Source organism: Danio rerio, chromosome 2 (assembly GCF_049306965.1).
Source record: "Danio rerio strain Tuebingen ecotype United States chromosome 2, GRCz12tu, whole genome shotgun sequence".
In the NCBI taxonomy this organism is placed as follows: Eukaryota; Metazoa; Chordata; class Actinopteri; order Cypriniformes; family Danionidae; genus Danio; species Danio rerio.
The window spans coordinates 50,052,789-50,074,235 of NC_133177.1; the positions used below are offsets into that span (position 1 = coordinate 50,052,789).

Here is a 21,447-nt window from a genome sequence, read left to right on the forward strand (position 1 = left end):
TTTCTTGATGTGTTCAATACAACACTGCATCATTTCATGTTATTACGCATAACTTAATTTGAAATCGGATTAATTTTGTTTTGTTTTTTGCATATATGGATTTCTTTGGTTGTTAACAACATCCGGGGAAAATTTCAGGTCAACAGCGGTTTTGGTAATATGCTTGCTGGGAAAAATGGTGACATGTTCAATGCTTATTATTCCCCCTGTAATAATCATTACATTATGCTTTGTTCTTGCAGTTATTTTTGATATTGTGGTTGATTTGTAATTGTTTTATAATTTACCAGCATATTTGTAATTTTATTTTTATTTCAAATTTATTTTAGTAAAAAAAAAAACTTTCTTATAAAAAGTGCTCAAATTATCCCTACCTATTTTTTATTAAATGCTTCTTTATATAATTTACTTATGTAATTTACACAATAGCCCTTTTTTTACATAATTGGTAATTTGAAAATAAATACACTTGTATATGTGTGTATAAATATAAATAATGAGTCTGTTTTAAGTGTATTGTATTGTGTAAAATCCAAGCATTGTCAATCTCAGCCTTAAGATTGTATACACACACACACACACACACACACACACACACACACACACACACACACACACACACACACACACACACACACACACACAAGCCCGAAATTATTCATACTTCTGGAAAATTCTGACTTATAGTTACTTTTATTTTTGACCAGAAATGACACAGGCTTTTCCCAAAAGATAATATGATGTACAAGAGGCATTATTGTGAAAAAAAAATGTATTTACATATGATCAAAAACTATCATAATTATACTGTAAACAATATATGTAAATTAGCAGTTTTCCTTATTTTGTGATTAATATTTTAGTTTTTTTTATTGTTTATTTATGCTTTTGAATTACATTGTGGGATCTTGATATTTCTTTCAAAAACTTTTTGTTAACATTTGAAGTGATATACAGTATGTTTCGGTTGATGTTGTATATGACAGTACCAAAACTTTGTAATAAGCTGCCAGTTGTTATGATCATCAACGATCTAGCGGGTGCACATTCTTAGTAACACAGTTCATTAAAAAATACAAATCCGCCACTATATGGACTACAAGTTCCAGTCATGCCCCGCTCACACGCACCTGTTTCTTATTCCGTTGATTTCACACACTCATGGCTGCGAGCTGCTTATGAACTGACTACATGGATATTTACACAGCACACACGCGCACCTCTTTGCTGAGTCTTGTTAGCTGTTATTGTATACATTGCGATGCGTTTTCCTTGCCTTGCTTTATCATGTTTTAACTTTCGCTTTGTTTGTTTACGTTGTCTGCTGCCTGCCTTTTGATTATTTGCCTGTTATTGACCACGGCTCTGGGTTGCGCGTATACATCTGTTTGCTTATGTGTTGATCATTGCTTGCCTGACCATTCTACTAATAAATCCTGCATTTAGATCCGCACTTCCTTTGTCAGCATCCATCACATTACACCAGTGGATTTTGTTATTTTACAGATTTATTGCTTATGTAATATTTCTTATACTTTATATAATTTCTTACTGCTAAGATGTCAATAAAAGTTACTTTGTTAAACTGTAAAGTCAAATTTTCAACATCAAAAGTCAAAAAAAGCAAAGATCAAGATCCCATAATGCAATTCACCACCTTAAATAGACATAAAACACAAAATATGAAAACTGTTTATCAACATATATTTTTTCAGTGTATTTCAAGTCAGAAATGCATGTATTCATACACAAGTTCAATAAATTAAACAAATCAATAAGTAAATATTCGACATTTAAAACAAATACATATTAAATTTCCAGCTGTACCAAAATGTTTCTGGTTTCAAAGATTCAAAGACACACTGTTAATCATGTTTTACAGTATTAGCTGGACCGTAGAGTCTGTCAAGTCCATAGTCCCTTGCGTTAATAATAAAAATTTCAGCTTTTATTGATGGTTTGGGCTTGCTGGGCCTGTCACTTCATGAGTTCGCCTAAAGCACTCGAAACGGCTTTCTATAATGAAATATTTACAATCAGAGCTGATATGTGAGATGGCTGCCCACTGGAGCCCCTGGATAATTATTTGAATCCCTTAAAAAAGGCTAATTTTAATAATGCTTGAAATACCAAGATAGTTGTTTATTCGATGATTAATTTATTCTGATTTATATTATATCAGATTCCTGGGATCCTGTTGATTGATTGGATTACAAATTGGTCTGCTGTAGTTATTTAGTAAACTTTTAAATGGAGAGGTTATACTGTAGGGGCCACAAAACCTCAAGGGCTGAACTACTGTTTTATTTAATGATTATGTTATACTACTGATGCAGGTAGATGTGTTCTATTCTGTGTCATTGATTTATTATTTTTATTTATTTATTTAATTTATTATTGAGTTATTTTCAGTTGTAAATGCAATTAAATGTTTGATATACTGTAGTACAAACAGAACTTGCACAATATTATTATGAAGACAACTAAACTACATTTAAAGCTTACATGTCAGTTTCATTGGGAAATTAGTGGATGATTTGTTTTAATAATTTACATTAAACACACTGCTTCAGAAGCATTGTGTTTAAGTTTATTCATTTATTAATTTCCCTTCGGGTTAGTCCCTTTATTTGTCAGGGGTTGCCACAGTGGAATGAAACGTCAACATATCCAACATATGTTTTACGCAGCGAATTTCTTTCTAGCCACGACCCAGTACTGGAAAACACCCATACATGCTCACATTTGCACTACAGCCAATTTAGTTTATTTGATTCACCTTTAGCGCATGTCTTTGGACTGTGTGGGAAAACCAGAGCACCCGTAGGAAACCCACGCGAACACAGGGAGAGCATGCAAACTGCACACAGAAATGACAACTGACACAGACGGACTTGAACCAGCAACCTTCATTGAAAAAAGTGTTGCATGCAGAACTGTTGCAAACAATTTATTTCTGTTGAATTTAAACAAACAAATTAAGTTTAATTATGTTCAACTTAATTTGTTTAAATTCAGCCCAAATAAATTGTTTACAACCACTTAACTTAAATCTTAACGTAAATAAGAGCAAATTGAAGGAATCATCTTTGAATAATTTTTTGAGTGTTCTTGCTGTGCGGCGACAGTGCTAACCACTGAGCCACCATGCTGCCATTGTGTTTATGTTGTAGTTTTAAAATTTGTATTCCAAAGGGCATCCTATTTCAGCTTGAAATTACCTTTAAAAAGGTTTCAACCATTTTTTCTGGGTTTTTACCTTTCTATAAAAGAAATATAGGATATCTGATATACTGAGTGTTGCTGATTAACAGAGACATGCTATCAAAAAAAAAAAAAAAAAAAAAAACTCTTTTCCACCTTTTCTGTGCAAATCACAGTTTGAAAACCACTGCATTAAACAACACCTATTCATTTTGACCCATTTAATCATTTTAGGTCTCCAAAAGTTTAAAACTCTCATGTAACATCTTACTTTTTTGTAATCTTAGATAAAGGGATTTGAGTGATTAATCAATATTTATATTTTAACTGCTAAACTTTTAAAAACATAATTATGCAAACACATTAACAGATTATTCACAGTAAACCCATGGCTGGCAAATCAAGGTGCTTCATTTCTCTCTATGTACAGAATTAAATTTAAAAATATATATCCAAACTGCCACAAAATGACTGACAGTGCAGATTAAACAGAACTCATCTAATCTTCCGCTGCATGCTTTGCTTCACAAAAAGACTCAATGCTATTAGGAAGTAGAATACTGTAAGTATGCAAATCAGGATGAAACGAAAAATAAGCTATTTTTGTGAATGTGTAAGATTTCTAGTGGATTAGCTACTGTGAGTAAATTACTAGAGTTATAACAAAGAGCATTAACTAACTACACAACACAACAGTGGGTTTATAATCATAATGATACATTAATTTAACAAAACCCCAACCAACCAGTCAGTTAATCAATCAATTAGTTGATCAATCTGTAAATCAATCAATCATCCAACCAATCATGCAATTAGTAAATTAATCAGTTATACAATCAATTAATTTATCAATCAATGAATTAGTCAATCTCTAAGTCAACCAACCAATCAACCAGTCAGCCAATAAATGAATGAATCAATTAAACATTAAATTAAGCACTCAATTATACTATTATATTAGTTATCAGTTATATTATTATAAGTCAATCAACCTAATCTGTTGAATCAATCACTTAAACAATCAAATATTTGTTCGATCAGTGACTCGGGAAGTCATGTCGGTCGGTCGGTCGGTCGGTCGGTCGGTCAGTCGGTCGACAATAAATTTGCTTTAAAAAATATATCTGTAAGTCAACCAACCAGTCAGTCAATAAATCAATCACTTAAGCAATCAATTAGTTGATTGATTAATTAATCAAACAGGTAGTCAGCCAATCAATCGACCAACTAACATGTCAATTAGTTAATTAGTCCATTATACAATCAGTTAGTTTGTCAATCAATAAATGTGTCAATCTGTAAGTCAGCCAACCAATCAATTAATCAGTCGGTCAAAAAAAAAAATCATGCAATCAATTACACAATAAATTAAACACTCAATTAAACAAGTCAGTCAGTTAATCAACCAATCAGTTTAATCAATGAATCAATCACTTAATCAATCATATGTTCGAGCAGTAAATTAATCAGGTAGTCACCAAATCATTCAATCAATAAATTGATCCACCAATTAGTCAGTTAGTTAATCAATTAATTAATTATCAGTTAATAATTATCAATTAATCAACTAGTTTATTAATCAATGGATCAATCAATCTGTTAGTCAAACAACCAAGCAATAAGTCAATCAATCACTCAAACAAACAATCAAACAGCCAACCAATCAGTATATTAGTCAATTATTAGTCAATTAGTAAACTACTTAATCGGTTAGACAATCAATCAATTAATTAATCAATCAATCAATCAATCAATCAATCAATCAATAGGTTAATCAAGCAACTAGTTAGTCAGTGAATCAATAAACCAATCAATTAAACACTCAAACAATCAATAGGTCAATCAATGACTGAGGATTTATTTTGGGCATTGTTGGGCAGAGAATTCGTAGAAAAAGAGGAAGTATGTCGAAGGTGTGGCCAATGGAGGACTGAACAATGACTGACAAGTGACGTTACACCAAAACTCCACATAACTCATCTGCAGTGAAACACAGTAGTAGAAAAAAATGCACATCCCATAATGCCAAAAGAAAGTATAGTTGTCATGGCTCTCTGTGCTTCTGGATCTTTCTGTTCTTGTCATAAACTCCTCTTATTTCTCCAGCAGAGACAGGCAGCTTCCCTTTATAATCCCTCCAACTAAACACAGCCAGTTCGGTGAAGATCATCTACTGAGACTCGCTTTGTCCCGGTTCAAATCCACAAAAGCACAGAGCAAGTCATTAAAGTCCTGTGTCCACAGAGAACTGCCGAATCGGTGCATTAATAATTTGCGGAGGTGCGCAGAACACTTCCAGGAGCGTATGTAAATGATAGGGAGAGAATAGGCTGGCTGTATTAATATTGCATTTGTTCTGCGTTGGCTTTATTAGTCAGGCGGGAAGCTAATGAGCCTCTCGCACCCAAAGCTGTCAGATGCTCAGCCCGTAACTCAAAGCTGGAGAAGAGTCTCTTTCACTCAAAACACATCCTGCTTCTGAATTATGACTCCAACTGCAGTATGCATTCGACTCATTAGAGAGTGTATCCATTAAATTATATTAGCTGACAAAGTTATTAACAAAACTTTATTGAAAAACTTCAAATTAGAGTTTTGATTTTCTCAACAGGAGTTTGCAAAGTTTCTGCGGTGATGTATCCAAATGGTTTAAGTTTTTAAATGAGGATTGAATCACATACAAAGAATTACACTCACCAATCACTTTGATATGTACAGCTGTCCAGCTGCTCATTAACTCGGATTTCTAATCAGCCAATCACATGGCAGCAACTCAAGGTGGAGAAAAATCTCTGAGGAATATTTCCAGTATCTTGTTGAATCTATGCCACGAAAGATTAAGGCAGTTCTGAAGGCAAATGTACTAGTAAGGTGTACCTAATAAAGTGGCCGGTGAGTGTATATAAATAGTATAGGCAGTAGCAAGTTTCTGTATTTGCTCTGCACCAATTAAGCAGTTTTTAATAATTAATTAAGGCCACATACTGCTCACACTACATAATGAAAAAAAAAATCAAAAATCAAAAATCTGTCAATTATTTTGTGATTCATACAAAATGCACTGAAAAAAAAAATATTCAAAGATGATTCCTTGGATTTACTTTTTTTCTTTTTTTTTATGTTAAGTGGTTGTAAATAATTTATTTGGGCTGAATTTAAACTAACAGATTACGTTCAACATTACTAAATTTTATTTATTTGTGTAAATTTAACACACATAATTAGTTTACAATTGTTTTGCAGACATTATTTGTTTATTTACAGTTGTAAATTGTATTATGGGACCTTGATCTTTGCACTATCAAGCAGTCGACTACAGTTTAACAAAATTATTTTATTGAAATTTTTGTAGTTGTAAATAATATGGTTATTATTTATGAAATTATATAGAGAAACTAGTTTTTTGTACCATAGTAGTTGTTGTAGTAGAGAACTTTATTAATCCTTGTGAGGGAAAACTCATTTACCCCCATTGTTATCACAATAATATAATTTATTAAATGGCAAAAAAAAAAAAAAAAAAAACAGTACAACACAACGTTAGCCCAAACTACACATCACAACACAGAAAGTAGCTGACACATATACAAATCACATCGCTTCATTAAAATACCTGACAGCGGTTGAAATAAATGACCTTCTAAATCTCTCTGTGGAGCATCGGGGCATTACTAGTTTCTCACTGAATGAACTCTTAAGTGTTCTGAAAGGTATTATTTAGTGGATGTCCTTCATATTTTAATAATGATCTTTAATTTAGCCCTTGTTGTCTTTTTTACATTCGGCTCGAGTGAATCAGGATTAAAACTATTAATAAAACCAAATTTTGTAATCATTCTATTCAGCTTATTTCTATCATCCAAATTCATATTACTCCTCCAGAGCACACCACAAAACAAAACACAGCACTGTAAATAGCAAAAACTAGGTATGTTTATAATAACCCATTCAGCGTTAACCAACAGTTCAATTCAACAGCACAGCATCGATGATGTAAGGGTGACCAGGCCCGAATGTAATGTGAGTGCGGGCCGTCGGGGGAGACAGGAGGGGGTACAAGTGTGCTTTGGCCCAGTTCAAGATGACTGTACATAGTATGAGAATGCCCTTAAAGGCAAGTTATTGTATAACAATGGTTTGTTCTGTAGACTATCAAAAAATATTGCTTAAAGGGGCTAATAATTTTGACCTTAAAATGGTGTTTAAAAAAATTAAAACTGCTAAAATAAAACAAATAAGACTTTCTCCAGAATAAAAAATATTATCAGACATTCTGTGAAAATTTATTTTCTCTGTTAAACATAATTTTGGAAATAATTAAAAATGAGAAAAAAAAAATCAAAGGAGGCTAATAATTCTGACTTCAACTGTATGTAAACCACCTATAATTGTTAAGTGTAAATTACTAATTTAGGGTTGACTATTAAGGGTTTCCATTTACATCTGCATGCATTGTTGCACAAAATATGTGTGAGATCATTTTATGTCTAGGAAACAAAAACAATCCTCAGATAGGACTACTTAAATAACGGTTTAATATTTGTAGAGAAAAAGATGTTCTTCAGAGTAAAACTTAGTTTCAGATTCATGCAGAAGCCAAAATCTGCATTACAAGTGTGAGATTTCACAATAAACACAAACATTTGTAAACAAATACTTCAAAAATCTCCTTAAGCTACTTTGCAGGCTACAATTTTATAGCTCTATACTCTAAGGCCCAGTTTGCATCTGGTATAAAGATCCATCTCAGTTATTCTGATCAGTCAGCCAAATCTACTTGTTTACACCTGGCAGGAACAAGCATCTCAAATGCATCTCATGTGACCACTTGCGAGTGTACTTCAGGAAAAAATAGTTCTCTTAATTGTTAGACTGCATACATCACTTACGACAAAACAGTAAATGGGAGATTAAAAGCAGCATGTTTTTCCCTTGAAAAAATTGTTCTTACCTCAAATATGAACTTTGTAGTTAAATTAAGTAAAGAGGATGTGCATGATTTACATGATTTCTCTGTTGACAACTGACACTCAAGTGGTTCTTAACTGCACACAAATCAACATATTCTGAAGAATGTTGGAAAAATCCACCATTGACATCCATAGTAGGAATAAAAAATACCATGGAAGTAAATAGCTGATGCTTTCCAACATTCTTCAAAATATCTTCTTTTGAAAAAAAAAAAAAATTAAATGATGGCATCACGGTGCCACAGTGGGTAGCACAATCGCCTCACAGCAAGAAGTTTGCTGGTTCAAAGACATGTGTTATTGGTGAATTATTCATTCATTCATTTTCTTTTCCCCTTAGTCCCTTTATTGATCAGAGGTCGCCACAGCGGAATGAACCGCCAACTTATCCAGCATATGTATTACGCAGTGGATGCCCTTTCAGCTGCAACACATCACTGAGAAACACTCATACACTTCCATTCACTTACATACACCACGGACAATTTAGCGTACCCAATTCAAGGGCATCCACTGTGTAAAACATATGCTAGACAAGCTGATGGTTCATTCCACTGTGGAGACCCCAGATTATCAAAGGGACTAAGCCGAATAGTAAATGAATGAATGAATGGTTACATGATGACATCAGTTTCATTTTTGGGTGAACTAGCCTTTTAAAGATGATGCAGTTAGAAAAGTGAAAATGTCCTCTGTTTATTGCAGGTCAGGCTGGATATGTGATCTGGATCTGGAAAGGATTGGCAGAATCCAGACATGCCCTGCTGCTGAATCATGCCAGTGGGATTATGGGATTCCTCACAATGAAAGAACAGATTTAAACATACACATCCATTCTTCATGGTCGCGGTGAAGGCCTTCAACCCTGCAGGTGGTGAATTAAATCTACGGTGAGATCACAGATGGGTTTGTCTCAGCTACTAACACAGCCTATTGTGTGCGTGCGTGCATGTGTGTGTGGGTTTGTGTACCCATATTTATTATGGTTCCTGGACTTGTGGTAATGACACTTTCATTGAGTGGATTGGGCAGAGACAGATGGGCCCTGGTTAAGTCTAGTTTTTAAGGTGTTTTCACATTGCCTTTTTTTTTGCCTCACTTGCTCACTTTAGTCATTTGTAAAAATTAATGGTTATTTAAAATTAAATGTATGCATTTGTACCCTAATATAGTACCAGTGATTTGTTCTGAAGACAATAGAGTATAATATTAAGGGTGCCTATTGTAACGTATGAGTCAGAGTACAGTGGAGTTGAGGGTCCAAACGCAGTTTATTTACAGCTTAGTCAGGCTTGTGACAGTCAAACATGACATGAAACAGTAACATGAGGGTAAATTAAAAAATGTAGACGTGGTTACAGACAGAAGTCGGTGTAGGCAGCAAACAGGACAAAACAAAAATCAAAAACCACGGAAGGACAAGGCAAAGAAAAAGCTTAGAAATGTTACAGGGGAGGAAGACTCAGCACTGTATGTGTGAATGTAAGGTGTACTGTATATATAGTCCTGGTAATCAGTTTATGTTAAGCTTCCTGGTGTGTGTGTGTGTGGAATCAGGGAGAGAACTGGAACTGGTGTGTATGTGAGGTGCATGATGGGATTTGTAGTTTTCCAGCAATCTGTAACTGCTGATTTTGACATTAGTATTGACTAAAAATTCCTTGCTTTGTTAAACATTCACTTGGGAAATATTTGAAAAGAAATACAAATTTCAAAGGAGGGTCATTAATTATGAATATATACACTCACCCGCCACTTTATTAGGTACACTTTACTAGTACCGGATTGGACCCCCTTTTGTCTTCAAAAGTGCCTTAATCCTTCGTGGCATAGATTCAACAAGATACTGAAAATTTTACTGGAGAGGTTTTGGTCCATATTGACATGATAACATCAGGCAGTTGCTGCAGATTTGTTGGCTACACATCCATGATGCGAATCTCCTGTTGCACAACATCCCCAAGGTGCTCTATTGTGTTGAGTCTGGTGACCTTGGAGGCCATTTAAGTACAGTGAACTCATTGTCATGTTTAAGAAACCAGTCTAAGATGATACATGCTTCATGACACATTATCCTGCTGGAAGTAGCCATCAGAAGATGGGTACACTGTGGTCATAAGGATGGACATAGTCAGCATCAACACTCAGGTGGCATTGACACAATGCTCAATTGGTACTAATGGACCCAAAGTGTGCCAAGAAAATATCCCCTACACTATTACACCAACACCATAAATTACCTTTTTCCCCCATTCGATGTTCGATTTGAACTGCAGCAGATCGTCTTGACCATGTCTACATGCCTAAATGCACCGAGTTGCTGCCATGTGACTGGCTGAATAGAAATTTGCGTTAACAAGCAGTTGGACTGGTGTACCTAATAAAGTGGCCAGTAATTGTATCATTGATAATCTGACTTCAATTTGATTTCTCTCTTTTGCTTGTGGTTTACTGCTTTAATATTTTAATATTTGTATGTGCACATGTAGCTATGTTGAAATGCCCCTTTTATCTGATGCTCATTTGGCAACATAAGTCCATTTTTACACCTTAAAACAAATTAATAGAATTAATTAACACAAACTGATTAATCTGTGAGATATTTCAACATTTGCCATAATTAGATTCGAGTTTATGTTTGTTCTTTTTTAATAAACCTCTTGCAAAACAACAACAGCTGCAATTACAATTACAATTTTTATGAATTATTTTAACAATTAAAAATGACTGTTGCATATATTTAACTTTAATTTTAGTTTTTTTGTGCTATTATTATCAACTTTATCATTAATTAACATTTAAATGAACCAAAATGTTTATTATTGTTTTCTGACAATCAGGATTTTCACATCGAACCCTTATTTTCTTTGAAAACCATTGACTGCCTAAGTACTAGTGCAGGTTAGAAGCGTGCTGTAGTGCAGAGGATGATTGACAGTTGATTGACAGATCCCAATACCAGCTGTAAACAGGCTCTTTGAGTGGCCGTGGTTGTACCATTTGTCATACAAGGATTATCTGTCATTTACAGACATCTGATGAGGATCGAAGTTGGTAGACGGCAATAGAGGTGTTAGGGCCTGGGATCAGTAACAGGTGCTTGTGTTGTGTTTAGAGATGCTTTTCGGATTGAGTGTGCTGGAGAGCCTCAAGTACAGTATCCTTAAGTTTAAAGCTCATGTTGTTGTAAACAGATTTCAGCATATAGGCGCACCTATTAATGTCTTCCTCAAAGTTTTACACTTGATCCATCATTCAGGAAACTTTGCTCTTTTTTTTTCTCCTTTAAATTCAGTGAGTTCGTGTTAAATAGTGAATTAAAAACATAACTAGACGCACTAGCGCTCTCTTTCTCCATACCAATCACAGATTTGACATTACTGTGGGGGAAAGGAGTTTTAGCATCTCAAGTGGCATAATTTCCATATGTATGTATAATACGCTGATGAATTCACATTCCGAGCTCGAGTCAGATGATGAATAAAACCTAATAAAAATGTCATTCTCCTGCTGAAACCCTGAGCTTTTTTTCTTCTAAAAGCAGTACTGATACCTTTCTGTTCGGCGTGTGTCACTGATTGACATGCTGCAATTTATTTATGACATTTTATTTTGGACTATTGCCATTGTAAATATACAGCGCTGAGCCAAACGCTTGCCTTTGAGGAATTAATGATCCGTTAAAGATACAATATCCTGTTTCTGCCACTCACCATGATTGAGCCAAGGTGGAATCAATTTCATCTGTCAAATGTTTCTGGAGCGGCTGAAAAGTGCTCTTAAACATGCTGAAGTGTAGTTGGGAATGAGTCACCCGTGAAGCCGCTAACAGCACCCTCTGGTTTTGCTCTTTAGACGTGTTTGTGCATTTGATTCTGCAAAAAAAGGGAAAAAAAGTCACATTTATCCGCTGGTCTACTCTGCCCTACAAAGGCAAAGTGCAGTATCTATGCAGCCACTAAAATCGAACAAAATGCCTTTAAAGTTTTTACACCAGCTTAGATTTTGTTGTGAAAGACACTTTTGTTTTTCTGAAAAGGGACTCAATTGTAACAGAATTTTGTCACAAGACAGAACAGATGCCATTAAAGCCTATGTCACTTTACCAAGGGTCCTCATGTAGGGTCTTAAACTCTGCAGACCCGGTACCGTCATCGACATTCGCTTTCAGATTTAAAGGGCTAGCGTTGCACCAGACCCCCGTAATTGGTGTCGTTTGAAAGTGTAGAATCTATATTTTATGCACATATGCATCACTTTGGTTTTTATTCTACTGTATAAAAGTTATTTACACTTAAATAGAAAGTATTTTGGATACCCGATATTTTTTATAGGACACATGTACAAGTTATAGCTCAAATGAAAGCTCTTGCCGGTGCTCATACAGTTCTAGCATTCTTTTTACTAAATTATATTCATATGCCAAACAGTTGTTGAATAAATTGTGGTGTTTCCATGGCGCAGAAATGTAAACAATACATTCATTATCAATAAGCAGCCCCAGATAGCACAGACAGCTGTCATCTCTTACCTTATGCTGTGCCCCTCAGGGCCATTCTCCTCTGTTTTTGAGGTGATGTGCATAAGTCTTCCTTTTATATGTCTGATTTGGTCCAAACACAGTGAATTATGTTTGATCAAACAAAAGAATAGTGAAATATAAAAACAGTGATCGGTCCCTGTGGCTTGTACAGCACCTCTCATCAGTTGGAATGCATTAACTTTTGCATAGATTATGGTGGAGACCTTTTTCTTTTTTCCTATGATTACAGACATGTGCAGGAACCACCTTACTATTCAATTTCTGCACCTGAACACCTTTAGACTCTCCCTAGAAAACCATAAAGCACAGTTAATTTCATTTTGATATTTGCTCCATTGTGTTTATGGCTGTAGTTTGTTTATATATGTATAGATATTTGTATTTGACGCCCCCCAAAAAACCATCCCAATCAATCTGAAAGGTGACAGTGATGCTTTATTTTGATGGACCATTTGAGTATTAGTTGACTGTCTGCTTAACAACTGTTGATACTGCTCCTTCAACAGACATTTTACTCACTATAAGAAACCTTGCAAGTAAATATCAGCTTACACTATGCCCTAACCCCAAGCTACAGTACCAGTCTACTTATAATATAATGAGAATTAGTTGGCATGTAGATGCAATGTAACTTAATTCAACAAGAATAAAGTGTGACCATCTAAATTAATGACTTGATAATAAAGCTATTTAAGTGATTTGGTGAATTTATATTTAAATCGCAGTATGTATTGCAGAGAAGAAAAAAAAATTGCATTGTCAAATTATCTCAATATGCACTTGTCATATTCTACATTCAGTACCTACGCAACTTCTACCTTAACTATTAATAGACAGCTATAGTTGGAAGTTTATTAAGCTAAAAGTCATAATTAATAGTTTAATAATATGACAATGCACTTTAAAATATAATGTCCAAAGTTTTTCATTGATAAAATCAAAAATATGTGATTATGAAATCATTTAAATGGGTGCTATATTATGCAGACACTAATTCACAGGTGTCAAATCTAGTTCCTGGAGGGTCGCAGTTCTGCACAGTTTAGCTTTAACGCAAATTAAACACACCTGATCAAACTATAGGAGTCCCTCAGGCTTGTTTGAAACCTACAGGTAAGTGTGTTGAGGCAGGGTTGGAACTAAACTGTGCAGAGCTGCAGCCCTCAGGGAACTGAATTTGACACCTGTGAAATAGTTCAATTCAACTCAATTCAGTTCAATGTCATTTCAAATTTACCTTAAGGGTCATTTATAATACTATGCCATAAACCCCCTCCTATTAGAATGAAAGCAAAACACATTTTTTGTGTGTCTTCTTAAATGCAAATGAGGTGCAGCTTCCCACCCCTATTCTAGAAAAAGGGCAGAGCCTATAAAGCTTTTGTTTGATCTCTGGCAACAACAATCACACCAACTGTCAAATATGTTGTTAGCAATGACCATCTTCCAACAACAATTCCAACTTCGGTCCCCAAAGAACACAATCATGCACTGCCCTATGTTTTTTTTTCAACCCAGGTTCATTATGGATACATACCCCTGTCTCCATTTCTGGAGAGCATGGAATACATCCCAGGAGGTACATTTTTTTTTTTTAGCCATTTTTGTTTTTGCAAATCCACCAGAAGCTGCTGTGTATGCTTTTTCAGATGTCAAATTTCTCTTGCGAGTGCCATTTGTGCCTTTTGTTCTCGCGTAAATCCACCAGAGGCTGCTGTCAACTAATTGACCAACCGATCAACTAACTTACCAACTTACCCACCAACCCACTTCCCTAAACCCAACCGATAGTGTTTTTAAAGCACCGAATGACCTGATCACCCAGGTCCCTAAATCCAACCGACAGTGTTTTCAGAAGCAGTCTAAAAAAAGAAAAGTCCTCGTGGCCACCTGTTTATGTTATTTTTTTTTTTTACCACGTTTTCAGATCTGACCACATTCTCACAATGTACTTGTTTATTTTATTGTTTCTACTTTGTTTTACCTGCTTTTAGAAAATTGGCTTTGCTGTACTCAAACTCTGTCATTGCAGTCAACTCCCCTCTGCCTTCCAAATCTGCCAACGTATGTGGCAAGCCACTAGGCAAACTGGTAACTGAGGAAAAAAAAAACATCCACATGGAGGTAAGAGGTCACCTTGTAATGCAAAAAATAACAGATGCAGTTGGCATATTATACCGCCCCATAGTGTTCGTTTTAAAGAGAAAATGCAGCAATACTTACCTTTGGCTACATAATCACGATTCTCAAGAAATGTAGATGGGGGTACATATTAACAATGAGCCTGTGCTGTCTCTTTCATATTTCAGAAACCGTTTAAAGTAGATGTACTTCACCATAGAGGGAAAAAGAACACTCATTACATGCCGACTATAGGAATGTGAAAGCGTCAACCTTTTTACATAAATTTAAACTTTAATAACCTTTAAATAAAAAAGTGTTGTTTCAAGCAAAAAATGTGCCAAATAAAGACAATTCCATCTATTAGATTTTATTTAAGAATTATTTGACATTACAATTTTCACCGATTGCGTTTATCCTTATTTGGCCAGACTTTGAGATACCACTGTTTTTCTATGAACTGACTCAACTATTTGAAACATTTTTAGTATTTACTGCTCAAATCAGAGACAGTATCCCTCCCCTTGGCCTCTCAAATGCCTGTTTCCCCCAGGACATGAAACCCATTTAAGGGTTAATATGTGTGGCCATCTCCCTGCACCTCTGTACCACAGTGGGCTTCATTACCCAATCCACACTTTCACTCCTCCGCTGTTGTGTATCCTCAGACTGATGAAGACGAGAGGACCCTAATAAGGGTCATTTAGGCAAAAGATCACCGAATCATCATAGCACTGTGCGCTGTTCTCATGGCAACTGCATCCACTTCGCATATGGGATGCTGCGGGATCCAAAGTGGAGGGTTTTCTCTCTCTTTTTTTAAAGTGCTTTAGTGCACATCCGATCTGATGTGTTCAGTGATTGTGAAACGCTGAGACAGTTTATTAAACATCCAATCTCCTCTCAGAGGCACAGCGGAAAAGTTAATTTCCAGGAGAAGGCCCTTAAAGATGGAATATTAATCAGCTTGACATAAATATGAGACATGCATATACATGGATGCTCACACACTGAGACAGGTCCATAATTTCATGATGTTTTATGCATAAACCTGGTGCAGCATGTTACGTTCATAACAGATGCGTTATAGACAATTCAAGAATGCTTTTTTACTTTTAACTTAAGATCAAGACATTATTGTGAATGTACACTCACCGGCCACTTTATTAGGTACATCTGTCCAACTGCTAGATAGAAATTCAACAGTAACTCAAATAACCACTAACAACTGAGGTATTCAGAAGAGCATCTCTGAACACACAACACGTCCAACCTTGATGAGCTACAGCAGCAGAAGACCACACCAGGTGCCACTCCTGTCAGGTAAGAACTGGAAACTGAGGCTACAATTCACATAGGCTCACCAAAATTGAACAATAGAAGATTGGAAAAATGATGCCTGGTCTGATGAGTCTTAATTTCTGCTGCGACATTTGGATGGTAGGGTCAGAATTTGGTGTCAATAACTTGGAAGTATGGATCCATCCTGCCTTGTATCAATTATGGTGTAGTGGTGTAGGTGATATTTTCTTGGCACACTTTGGGCCCATTAGTACCATTAGCATTGTGTCAATGCCACAGCCTACCTGAGTATTGTTGCTGACCATGTCCATCCCTTTGTGACCACAGTGTACCCATCATCTGATCGCTAAAGCAGGATAACACTTGAACATGACAGTCACCAGAACTCAATCTAAAATAGCACCTTTGGGATGTGGTGAAACAGAACATTCACATCATGGATGTGCAGCCGACAAAAAAAGCAGCAACTGCATGAAGCTGTCAAATCAATATGGGCCAAAATCTCAGAGGAATATTTCCAGTAACTTGTTGAATCTATGCCACGAAGAATTAAGGCAGTTCAGAAGACAAAAGGGGGTCCAACCCGGTACTAGTAAGGTGTACCTAATAAAATGGCCAGTGAGTGTATATTTACTCATTCATTAATTTTCCCTCAGCTCAAACCCTTTATTCTTCAGGGTTCACCACAGTGGAATGAACCGCCACATATACACTACAGCCAATTTAGTTCGAATCACCTATAGCGCATGTTTTTGGACTGTGGGGGAAACCAAAGTACTCGGAGGAAACCCATATGAACACTGGGAGAACATGCAAACTCCACACAGAAATGCCAACTGACCCAGACGCGACTTGAATCTTCTTTTACTGTATGTGTGTATATATACTGTATATATATATATATATATATATATATATATATACTTCTCCAGCATCTTTTAACTTGCTGTGTTACAATAATTTAGTCTTACATGGAATAAGGAGACGAAGAGTAATAGTAAAATATTAATACAGCCACAGGTTCTGTCACGATAGTCTAATAAAAAATCTCCAGCCAAAACGCATGTCATAATGCTGGTGTTATTCACTTATCATATTAATAAAACATGACTCATGAATGAGCAATGATCTGGATTTACTGTAGATTATTGCACTGTGAACGGATATGCTAGTATAATGCTATTTTTAAATGCAACTTTATACCTCAATTTTATGAATTGTTCATTATTTATGATTATTGCCATTTTATTTCTCATAAGTTTCTCAATTGTCATCATTTTTTTTACTTCAAATATCATACTGTCTTTTTCTGCCATTTTTGTTACTTCTTCTGTTTTATTTTACATAGTTACCACAATAACCTAATGCAAACTTAAAAATATTTTAGATCGTCACATTATCTCACTGTGTTGCTTAATTGCATTTTTATGTTTTTTCCCCCTTTAGCACAAAAAATAAATAAATAAAAAATTTAAATAATAATTTAAGTTGCAACAACACAGGCTTATTCTGAAAACATAGCCTTATATACATTTCTGGAGATCTTGAAATTATGTAGCCAGAAGTACGTATGGCATACATAAACGCTATGGGGCGATATGATCCCAATCCTTTTCGTACATAGCAGCATACCACTTCCCTTCGTATGGACGGCTTTCCCACTGTTACCAGTTTTTCCTGTTAGCTCGCCATGTAGAGTTGAAGTCAGAAATATTACCCCCCTTTGTTTTATTTTCTTTTTGAATATTTTTCCAAATGATGTTTACCAGAGCAAGGAAATTTTCACCATATATATGATAATATTTTTTCTTCTAGAGACCATTTTAAGGTCAATTACCCTAACCTAATAACCCCTGCCCAATTACCTAATTAACCTAGTTAAGCCTTTAAATGACACATTAGGCTGTATAGTGTATATGTGTCTTGAAAAAGTAAAATATTATTTACTGTCATCATGGCAAAGATAAAATAAATCAGTTATAAGAAATTAGTTATTAAAACTAATATGTTTAGAAATGAAGAAAAAAAAAAAAAAAAAAAAAAATATATATATATATATATATATATATATATATATATATATATATATATATATATATATATATATATATATATATTATATTTAACATTATATTTGCAGGGGGGCTAATAATTCAGCCGGGCTAATAGTTCTGACTTCAAATGTACTATGGTGGACTTGAGATGCAGAGAGGAGCTGACCATGATGACGGAGATCGAGTCCTGCAAAGAATGGTTCCAGAAAGCAGGCAAGACAAAAACAGAAGCCAAAAAATCAAATGATAAAGTAAATAACAGGCTAAAAATGTGGTTAAATCTGCAAACGTGGTCAAAATCATGCGAGAGCTTTTCTATTTCTGGATTGCTTTTTAACACTGTTGGTTGGGTTTAGGGTGGGTCAGTCGGAGCTTTTGAAAACACTATTGGTTGGGTTTATGGAAGGGGGTAGGAGGGGCAGTTGGTCAGTCATCCAGTCAATCCATAGTGGCCTCTGGTGGATTTACGTGAGAAAAGCAGGTGCGAAGCACTTGTGAGAGAAATTTGAAATCTTAAAAAGCGTACACAGTGGCCTTTGGTGGATTCGCTAAAACAAAAACGGCAAAAAAAAGCATACCTCCTGGGATGAATTTGGAACTCTCCAGAAATTATTACACGGGTACTATTTCAGAATGAGCCTGGAGTGTTTAAATTTGTTTCTGTTAACTGCAACTTAATTTATTTCTCCTAATTCTTATCTCACAGTTTCACTTTCTTGTAACTGTGTTTTTCACACAGTTATGGCTTTGTTTATTTATGTTTAGTTATGGCTTTATGGCAATTGCAGTAGAATAAAAAAAAGTGACTTTATATTGTAAATTATGAGCTTTTATAGCATACAAGTATTATATTTTAGCATTAGGGTTTTGTATCTCACCATTGATGATAACAATAAGTATTAGCTATGAATTAAATAAGAATAAAATTAGAAGGTTGCTGGTTCGAGTCCCAGCTGGGCCAGTTGCTGTTTCTATTTGAAGTTTGCATGTTCTCCACGGGTTGCCATTAGTTTCCTCTGGGTGCTCCAGTTTCCCCCACAGCCCAAAGACATGCTATAGATGAATTGAATAAACTAAGTTGGCTGTAGTGTATAAGCGTGTGCGTTAATGTGAGAGTGTATGGGTGTTTCCCAGTATTGGGTTGCAGCTGGTAGGGCATCTGCTGCGTAAAGCACTTGCTTGAATAGTTGGCGGTTCATTTTGCTGTGGTGACCTCTAATAAATAAGGGACTATGACGAAAGGAAATGAATAAATAGAAATGCAATAATTATATTAAAATATTTAGTTCATTTGAAAAAAAAAATATTAAAAGGTAGCTGAATATGCAATATTTTCACTTTTTATTTAAATGTCTCTAGTCGGTACCGTTGGGATGGGATGAGAATCAGCACCTCAAAGTCTGACGCTATGGTGCATCATCGGAAAAAGATGGTTTGCTCCAGGTTGGAGGAAAGTCCTTACCCCAGGTGGAGGAGTTCAAGTATCTTAGGGTTTTCGAGTTCATGAGTGAGGAGAGGATGGAACATGATACTAAAAAGTGGACTGGTGCAGCGGCAGCAGTAAAGCGGTCGATGTACTAGTCTGTTGTGGTAAAAAAGGAGCTGAGCCGAAAGGCAAAGCTCTCGATTTACCAGTCAGTCTACGTTCCTACTCTCACCTATGGTCATGAGCTTTGGGTCATAACCGAAAGGGCAAGATCTCAGATACAAGCGGCCGAAATGAGTTTCTTTCGCAGGGTGGAAGGGTGCATGCTTACAGAAAGGGTGAGGAGCTCTGTCACCCGGGAGGGGCTCGGAGTAGAGCTGCTGCTCCTCCACATCGAGAGAAGTCAGCAGAGATGGCTCGGGCAACTGTTTCAGATGCCTCCTGGGGACCTACCTAGGGAGGTGTAAAAGGCATGTCCCACCCGGAGAAGGCCTCAGGGAAAACCCAGGACATGCTGGAGAGACTACAGTATGTCTCTTGGCTGGCCTGGGAACGCCTCAGGATTCCTCCGGAGGAGCTGGAGGAAGTGTCTGGAGAGAGGGAAGTCTGGGGTTCTCTCCTAAAAAAAGTGGATGAAAGTAAATGAATGAATTTTAAAGTCTGCTGACTATAACTTTTTAAATTTACTTCTCATCATTGTAGTCTAGTCTCAGTGACCTTTCATTTTGTAATAAACGGATTTATTTCTTATAATCTAATTTTGATTATTAATTTTGGTTTCATATCTTTGTTTCTCTTTGTAGCAACTACATTTCAAGTATTTTCTTTTCTTATAATTGAACTATTCCATCTTACCTTAATTCCTGTTTATAAACGTTTCTGCAATTACCTGCTTTGCGTTTTTGTTTTACTCCAGAGACTGAAACAAGTTAACCTAATATAACACAATTCTGCAGTGCTGTCAGATTCTTTGAAGACTTTTTTTCATTTTCAGCAGGATAAGCAATTTTTAATTTAAAACTATTGCGAAAATCCTCCCATGAGACTTATAGTTTATTGCAGGCACCTAATTCATCGTCTCTGTCAATTGACACAAAAGGCTTTGTGCTTTCGACACATAATCCATGATTTGACATTATAAGAGTGACATTTGAGAAAAGCCGCTTCCCAGAGGCCTGTTTCTCCGTTGGTTGACTGACCAAAGAGTGTGTGACGCCTAAACTTGTTAGATGAAGGACTGAAAGCTAATGAAGAGAGAGGCCAGTCTCTCACAAAACCACTTATCCTGACCTTTTATTCCAAGCAAAATCAATTTAGCCTTAATGTGTCCATATTACTGCACTGCCTTTAATCTGCTCCAGCCCATCAAAGCCTCGCCACCAGGGGACACAATCCACAGCCGCTGTGTTGTTTTTCACCTTCACTCAAAACAATGACTGATTAAGGTCACTTTTGTCATGCTCTTCAAGGGCTTTTGAGGGACCGCTGAACTCTGAAGAAAAACTTTGAAGAAGTTTTGCACACAAGTAAAAAGACCCAGAAAAGTAGGAGATGGAGAAGCTCCTGATAAAGGTAGATTTGGTGCATATAGTTAGTTATAGGGAATTTAGTTAGTTCCTATAGTCGAGTGCACACTGGGTTTTTATACCAAGTAGCCAGCAGGACGGTTCAACCCAGGCTCATTCCAAATACGTTCCCTTATATACATTTCTGGAGAGAGCAAAATATGTCTCAGGAGCTGCGCTTTTTTGTAGTTAGTTTTTGTTTTCGTGAATCTGCCAGAAGCCGCAGTGTATGCTTTTCTCCTGCGATTGTCCTTTGTTTATG

At 35.9% G+C, this 21,447-nt stretch overlaps 1 protein-coding gene across 3 annotated transcripts in view; it reads left to right on the top strand.

Moving 5' to 3' along the window:
* Nucleotides 1–21,447, top strand: part of LOC137487485 (uncharacterized) — a 133,461-nt gene that overhangs the window by 37,706 nt on the left and 74,308 nt on the right. For all 3 annotated transcript variants that reach the window (XM_073930331.1, XM_073930336.1, XM_073930337.1), the window contains one exon: nucleotides 8,880–9,064. In XM_073930331.1, coding sequence (XP_073786432.1) covers nucleotides 9,015–9,064 — 50 coding nt within the window. In that variant the 5' untranslated portion in view covers nucleotides 8,880–9,014. The remainder of the gene's footprint in view (nucleotides 1–8,879; nucleotides 9,065–21,447) is intronic.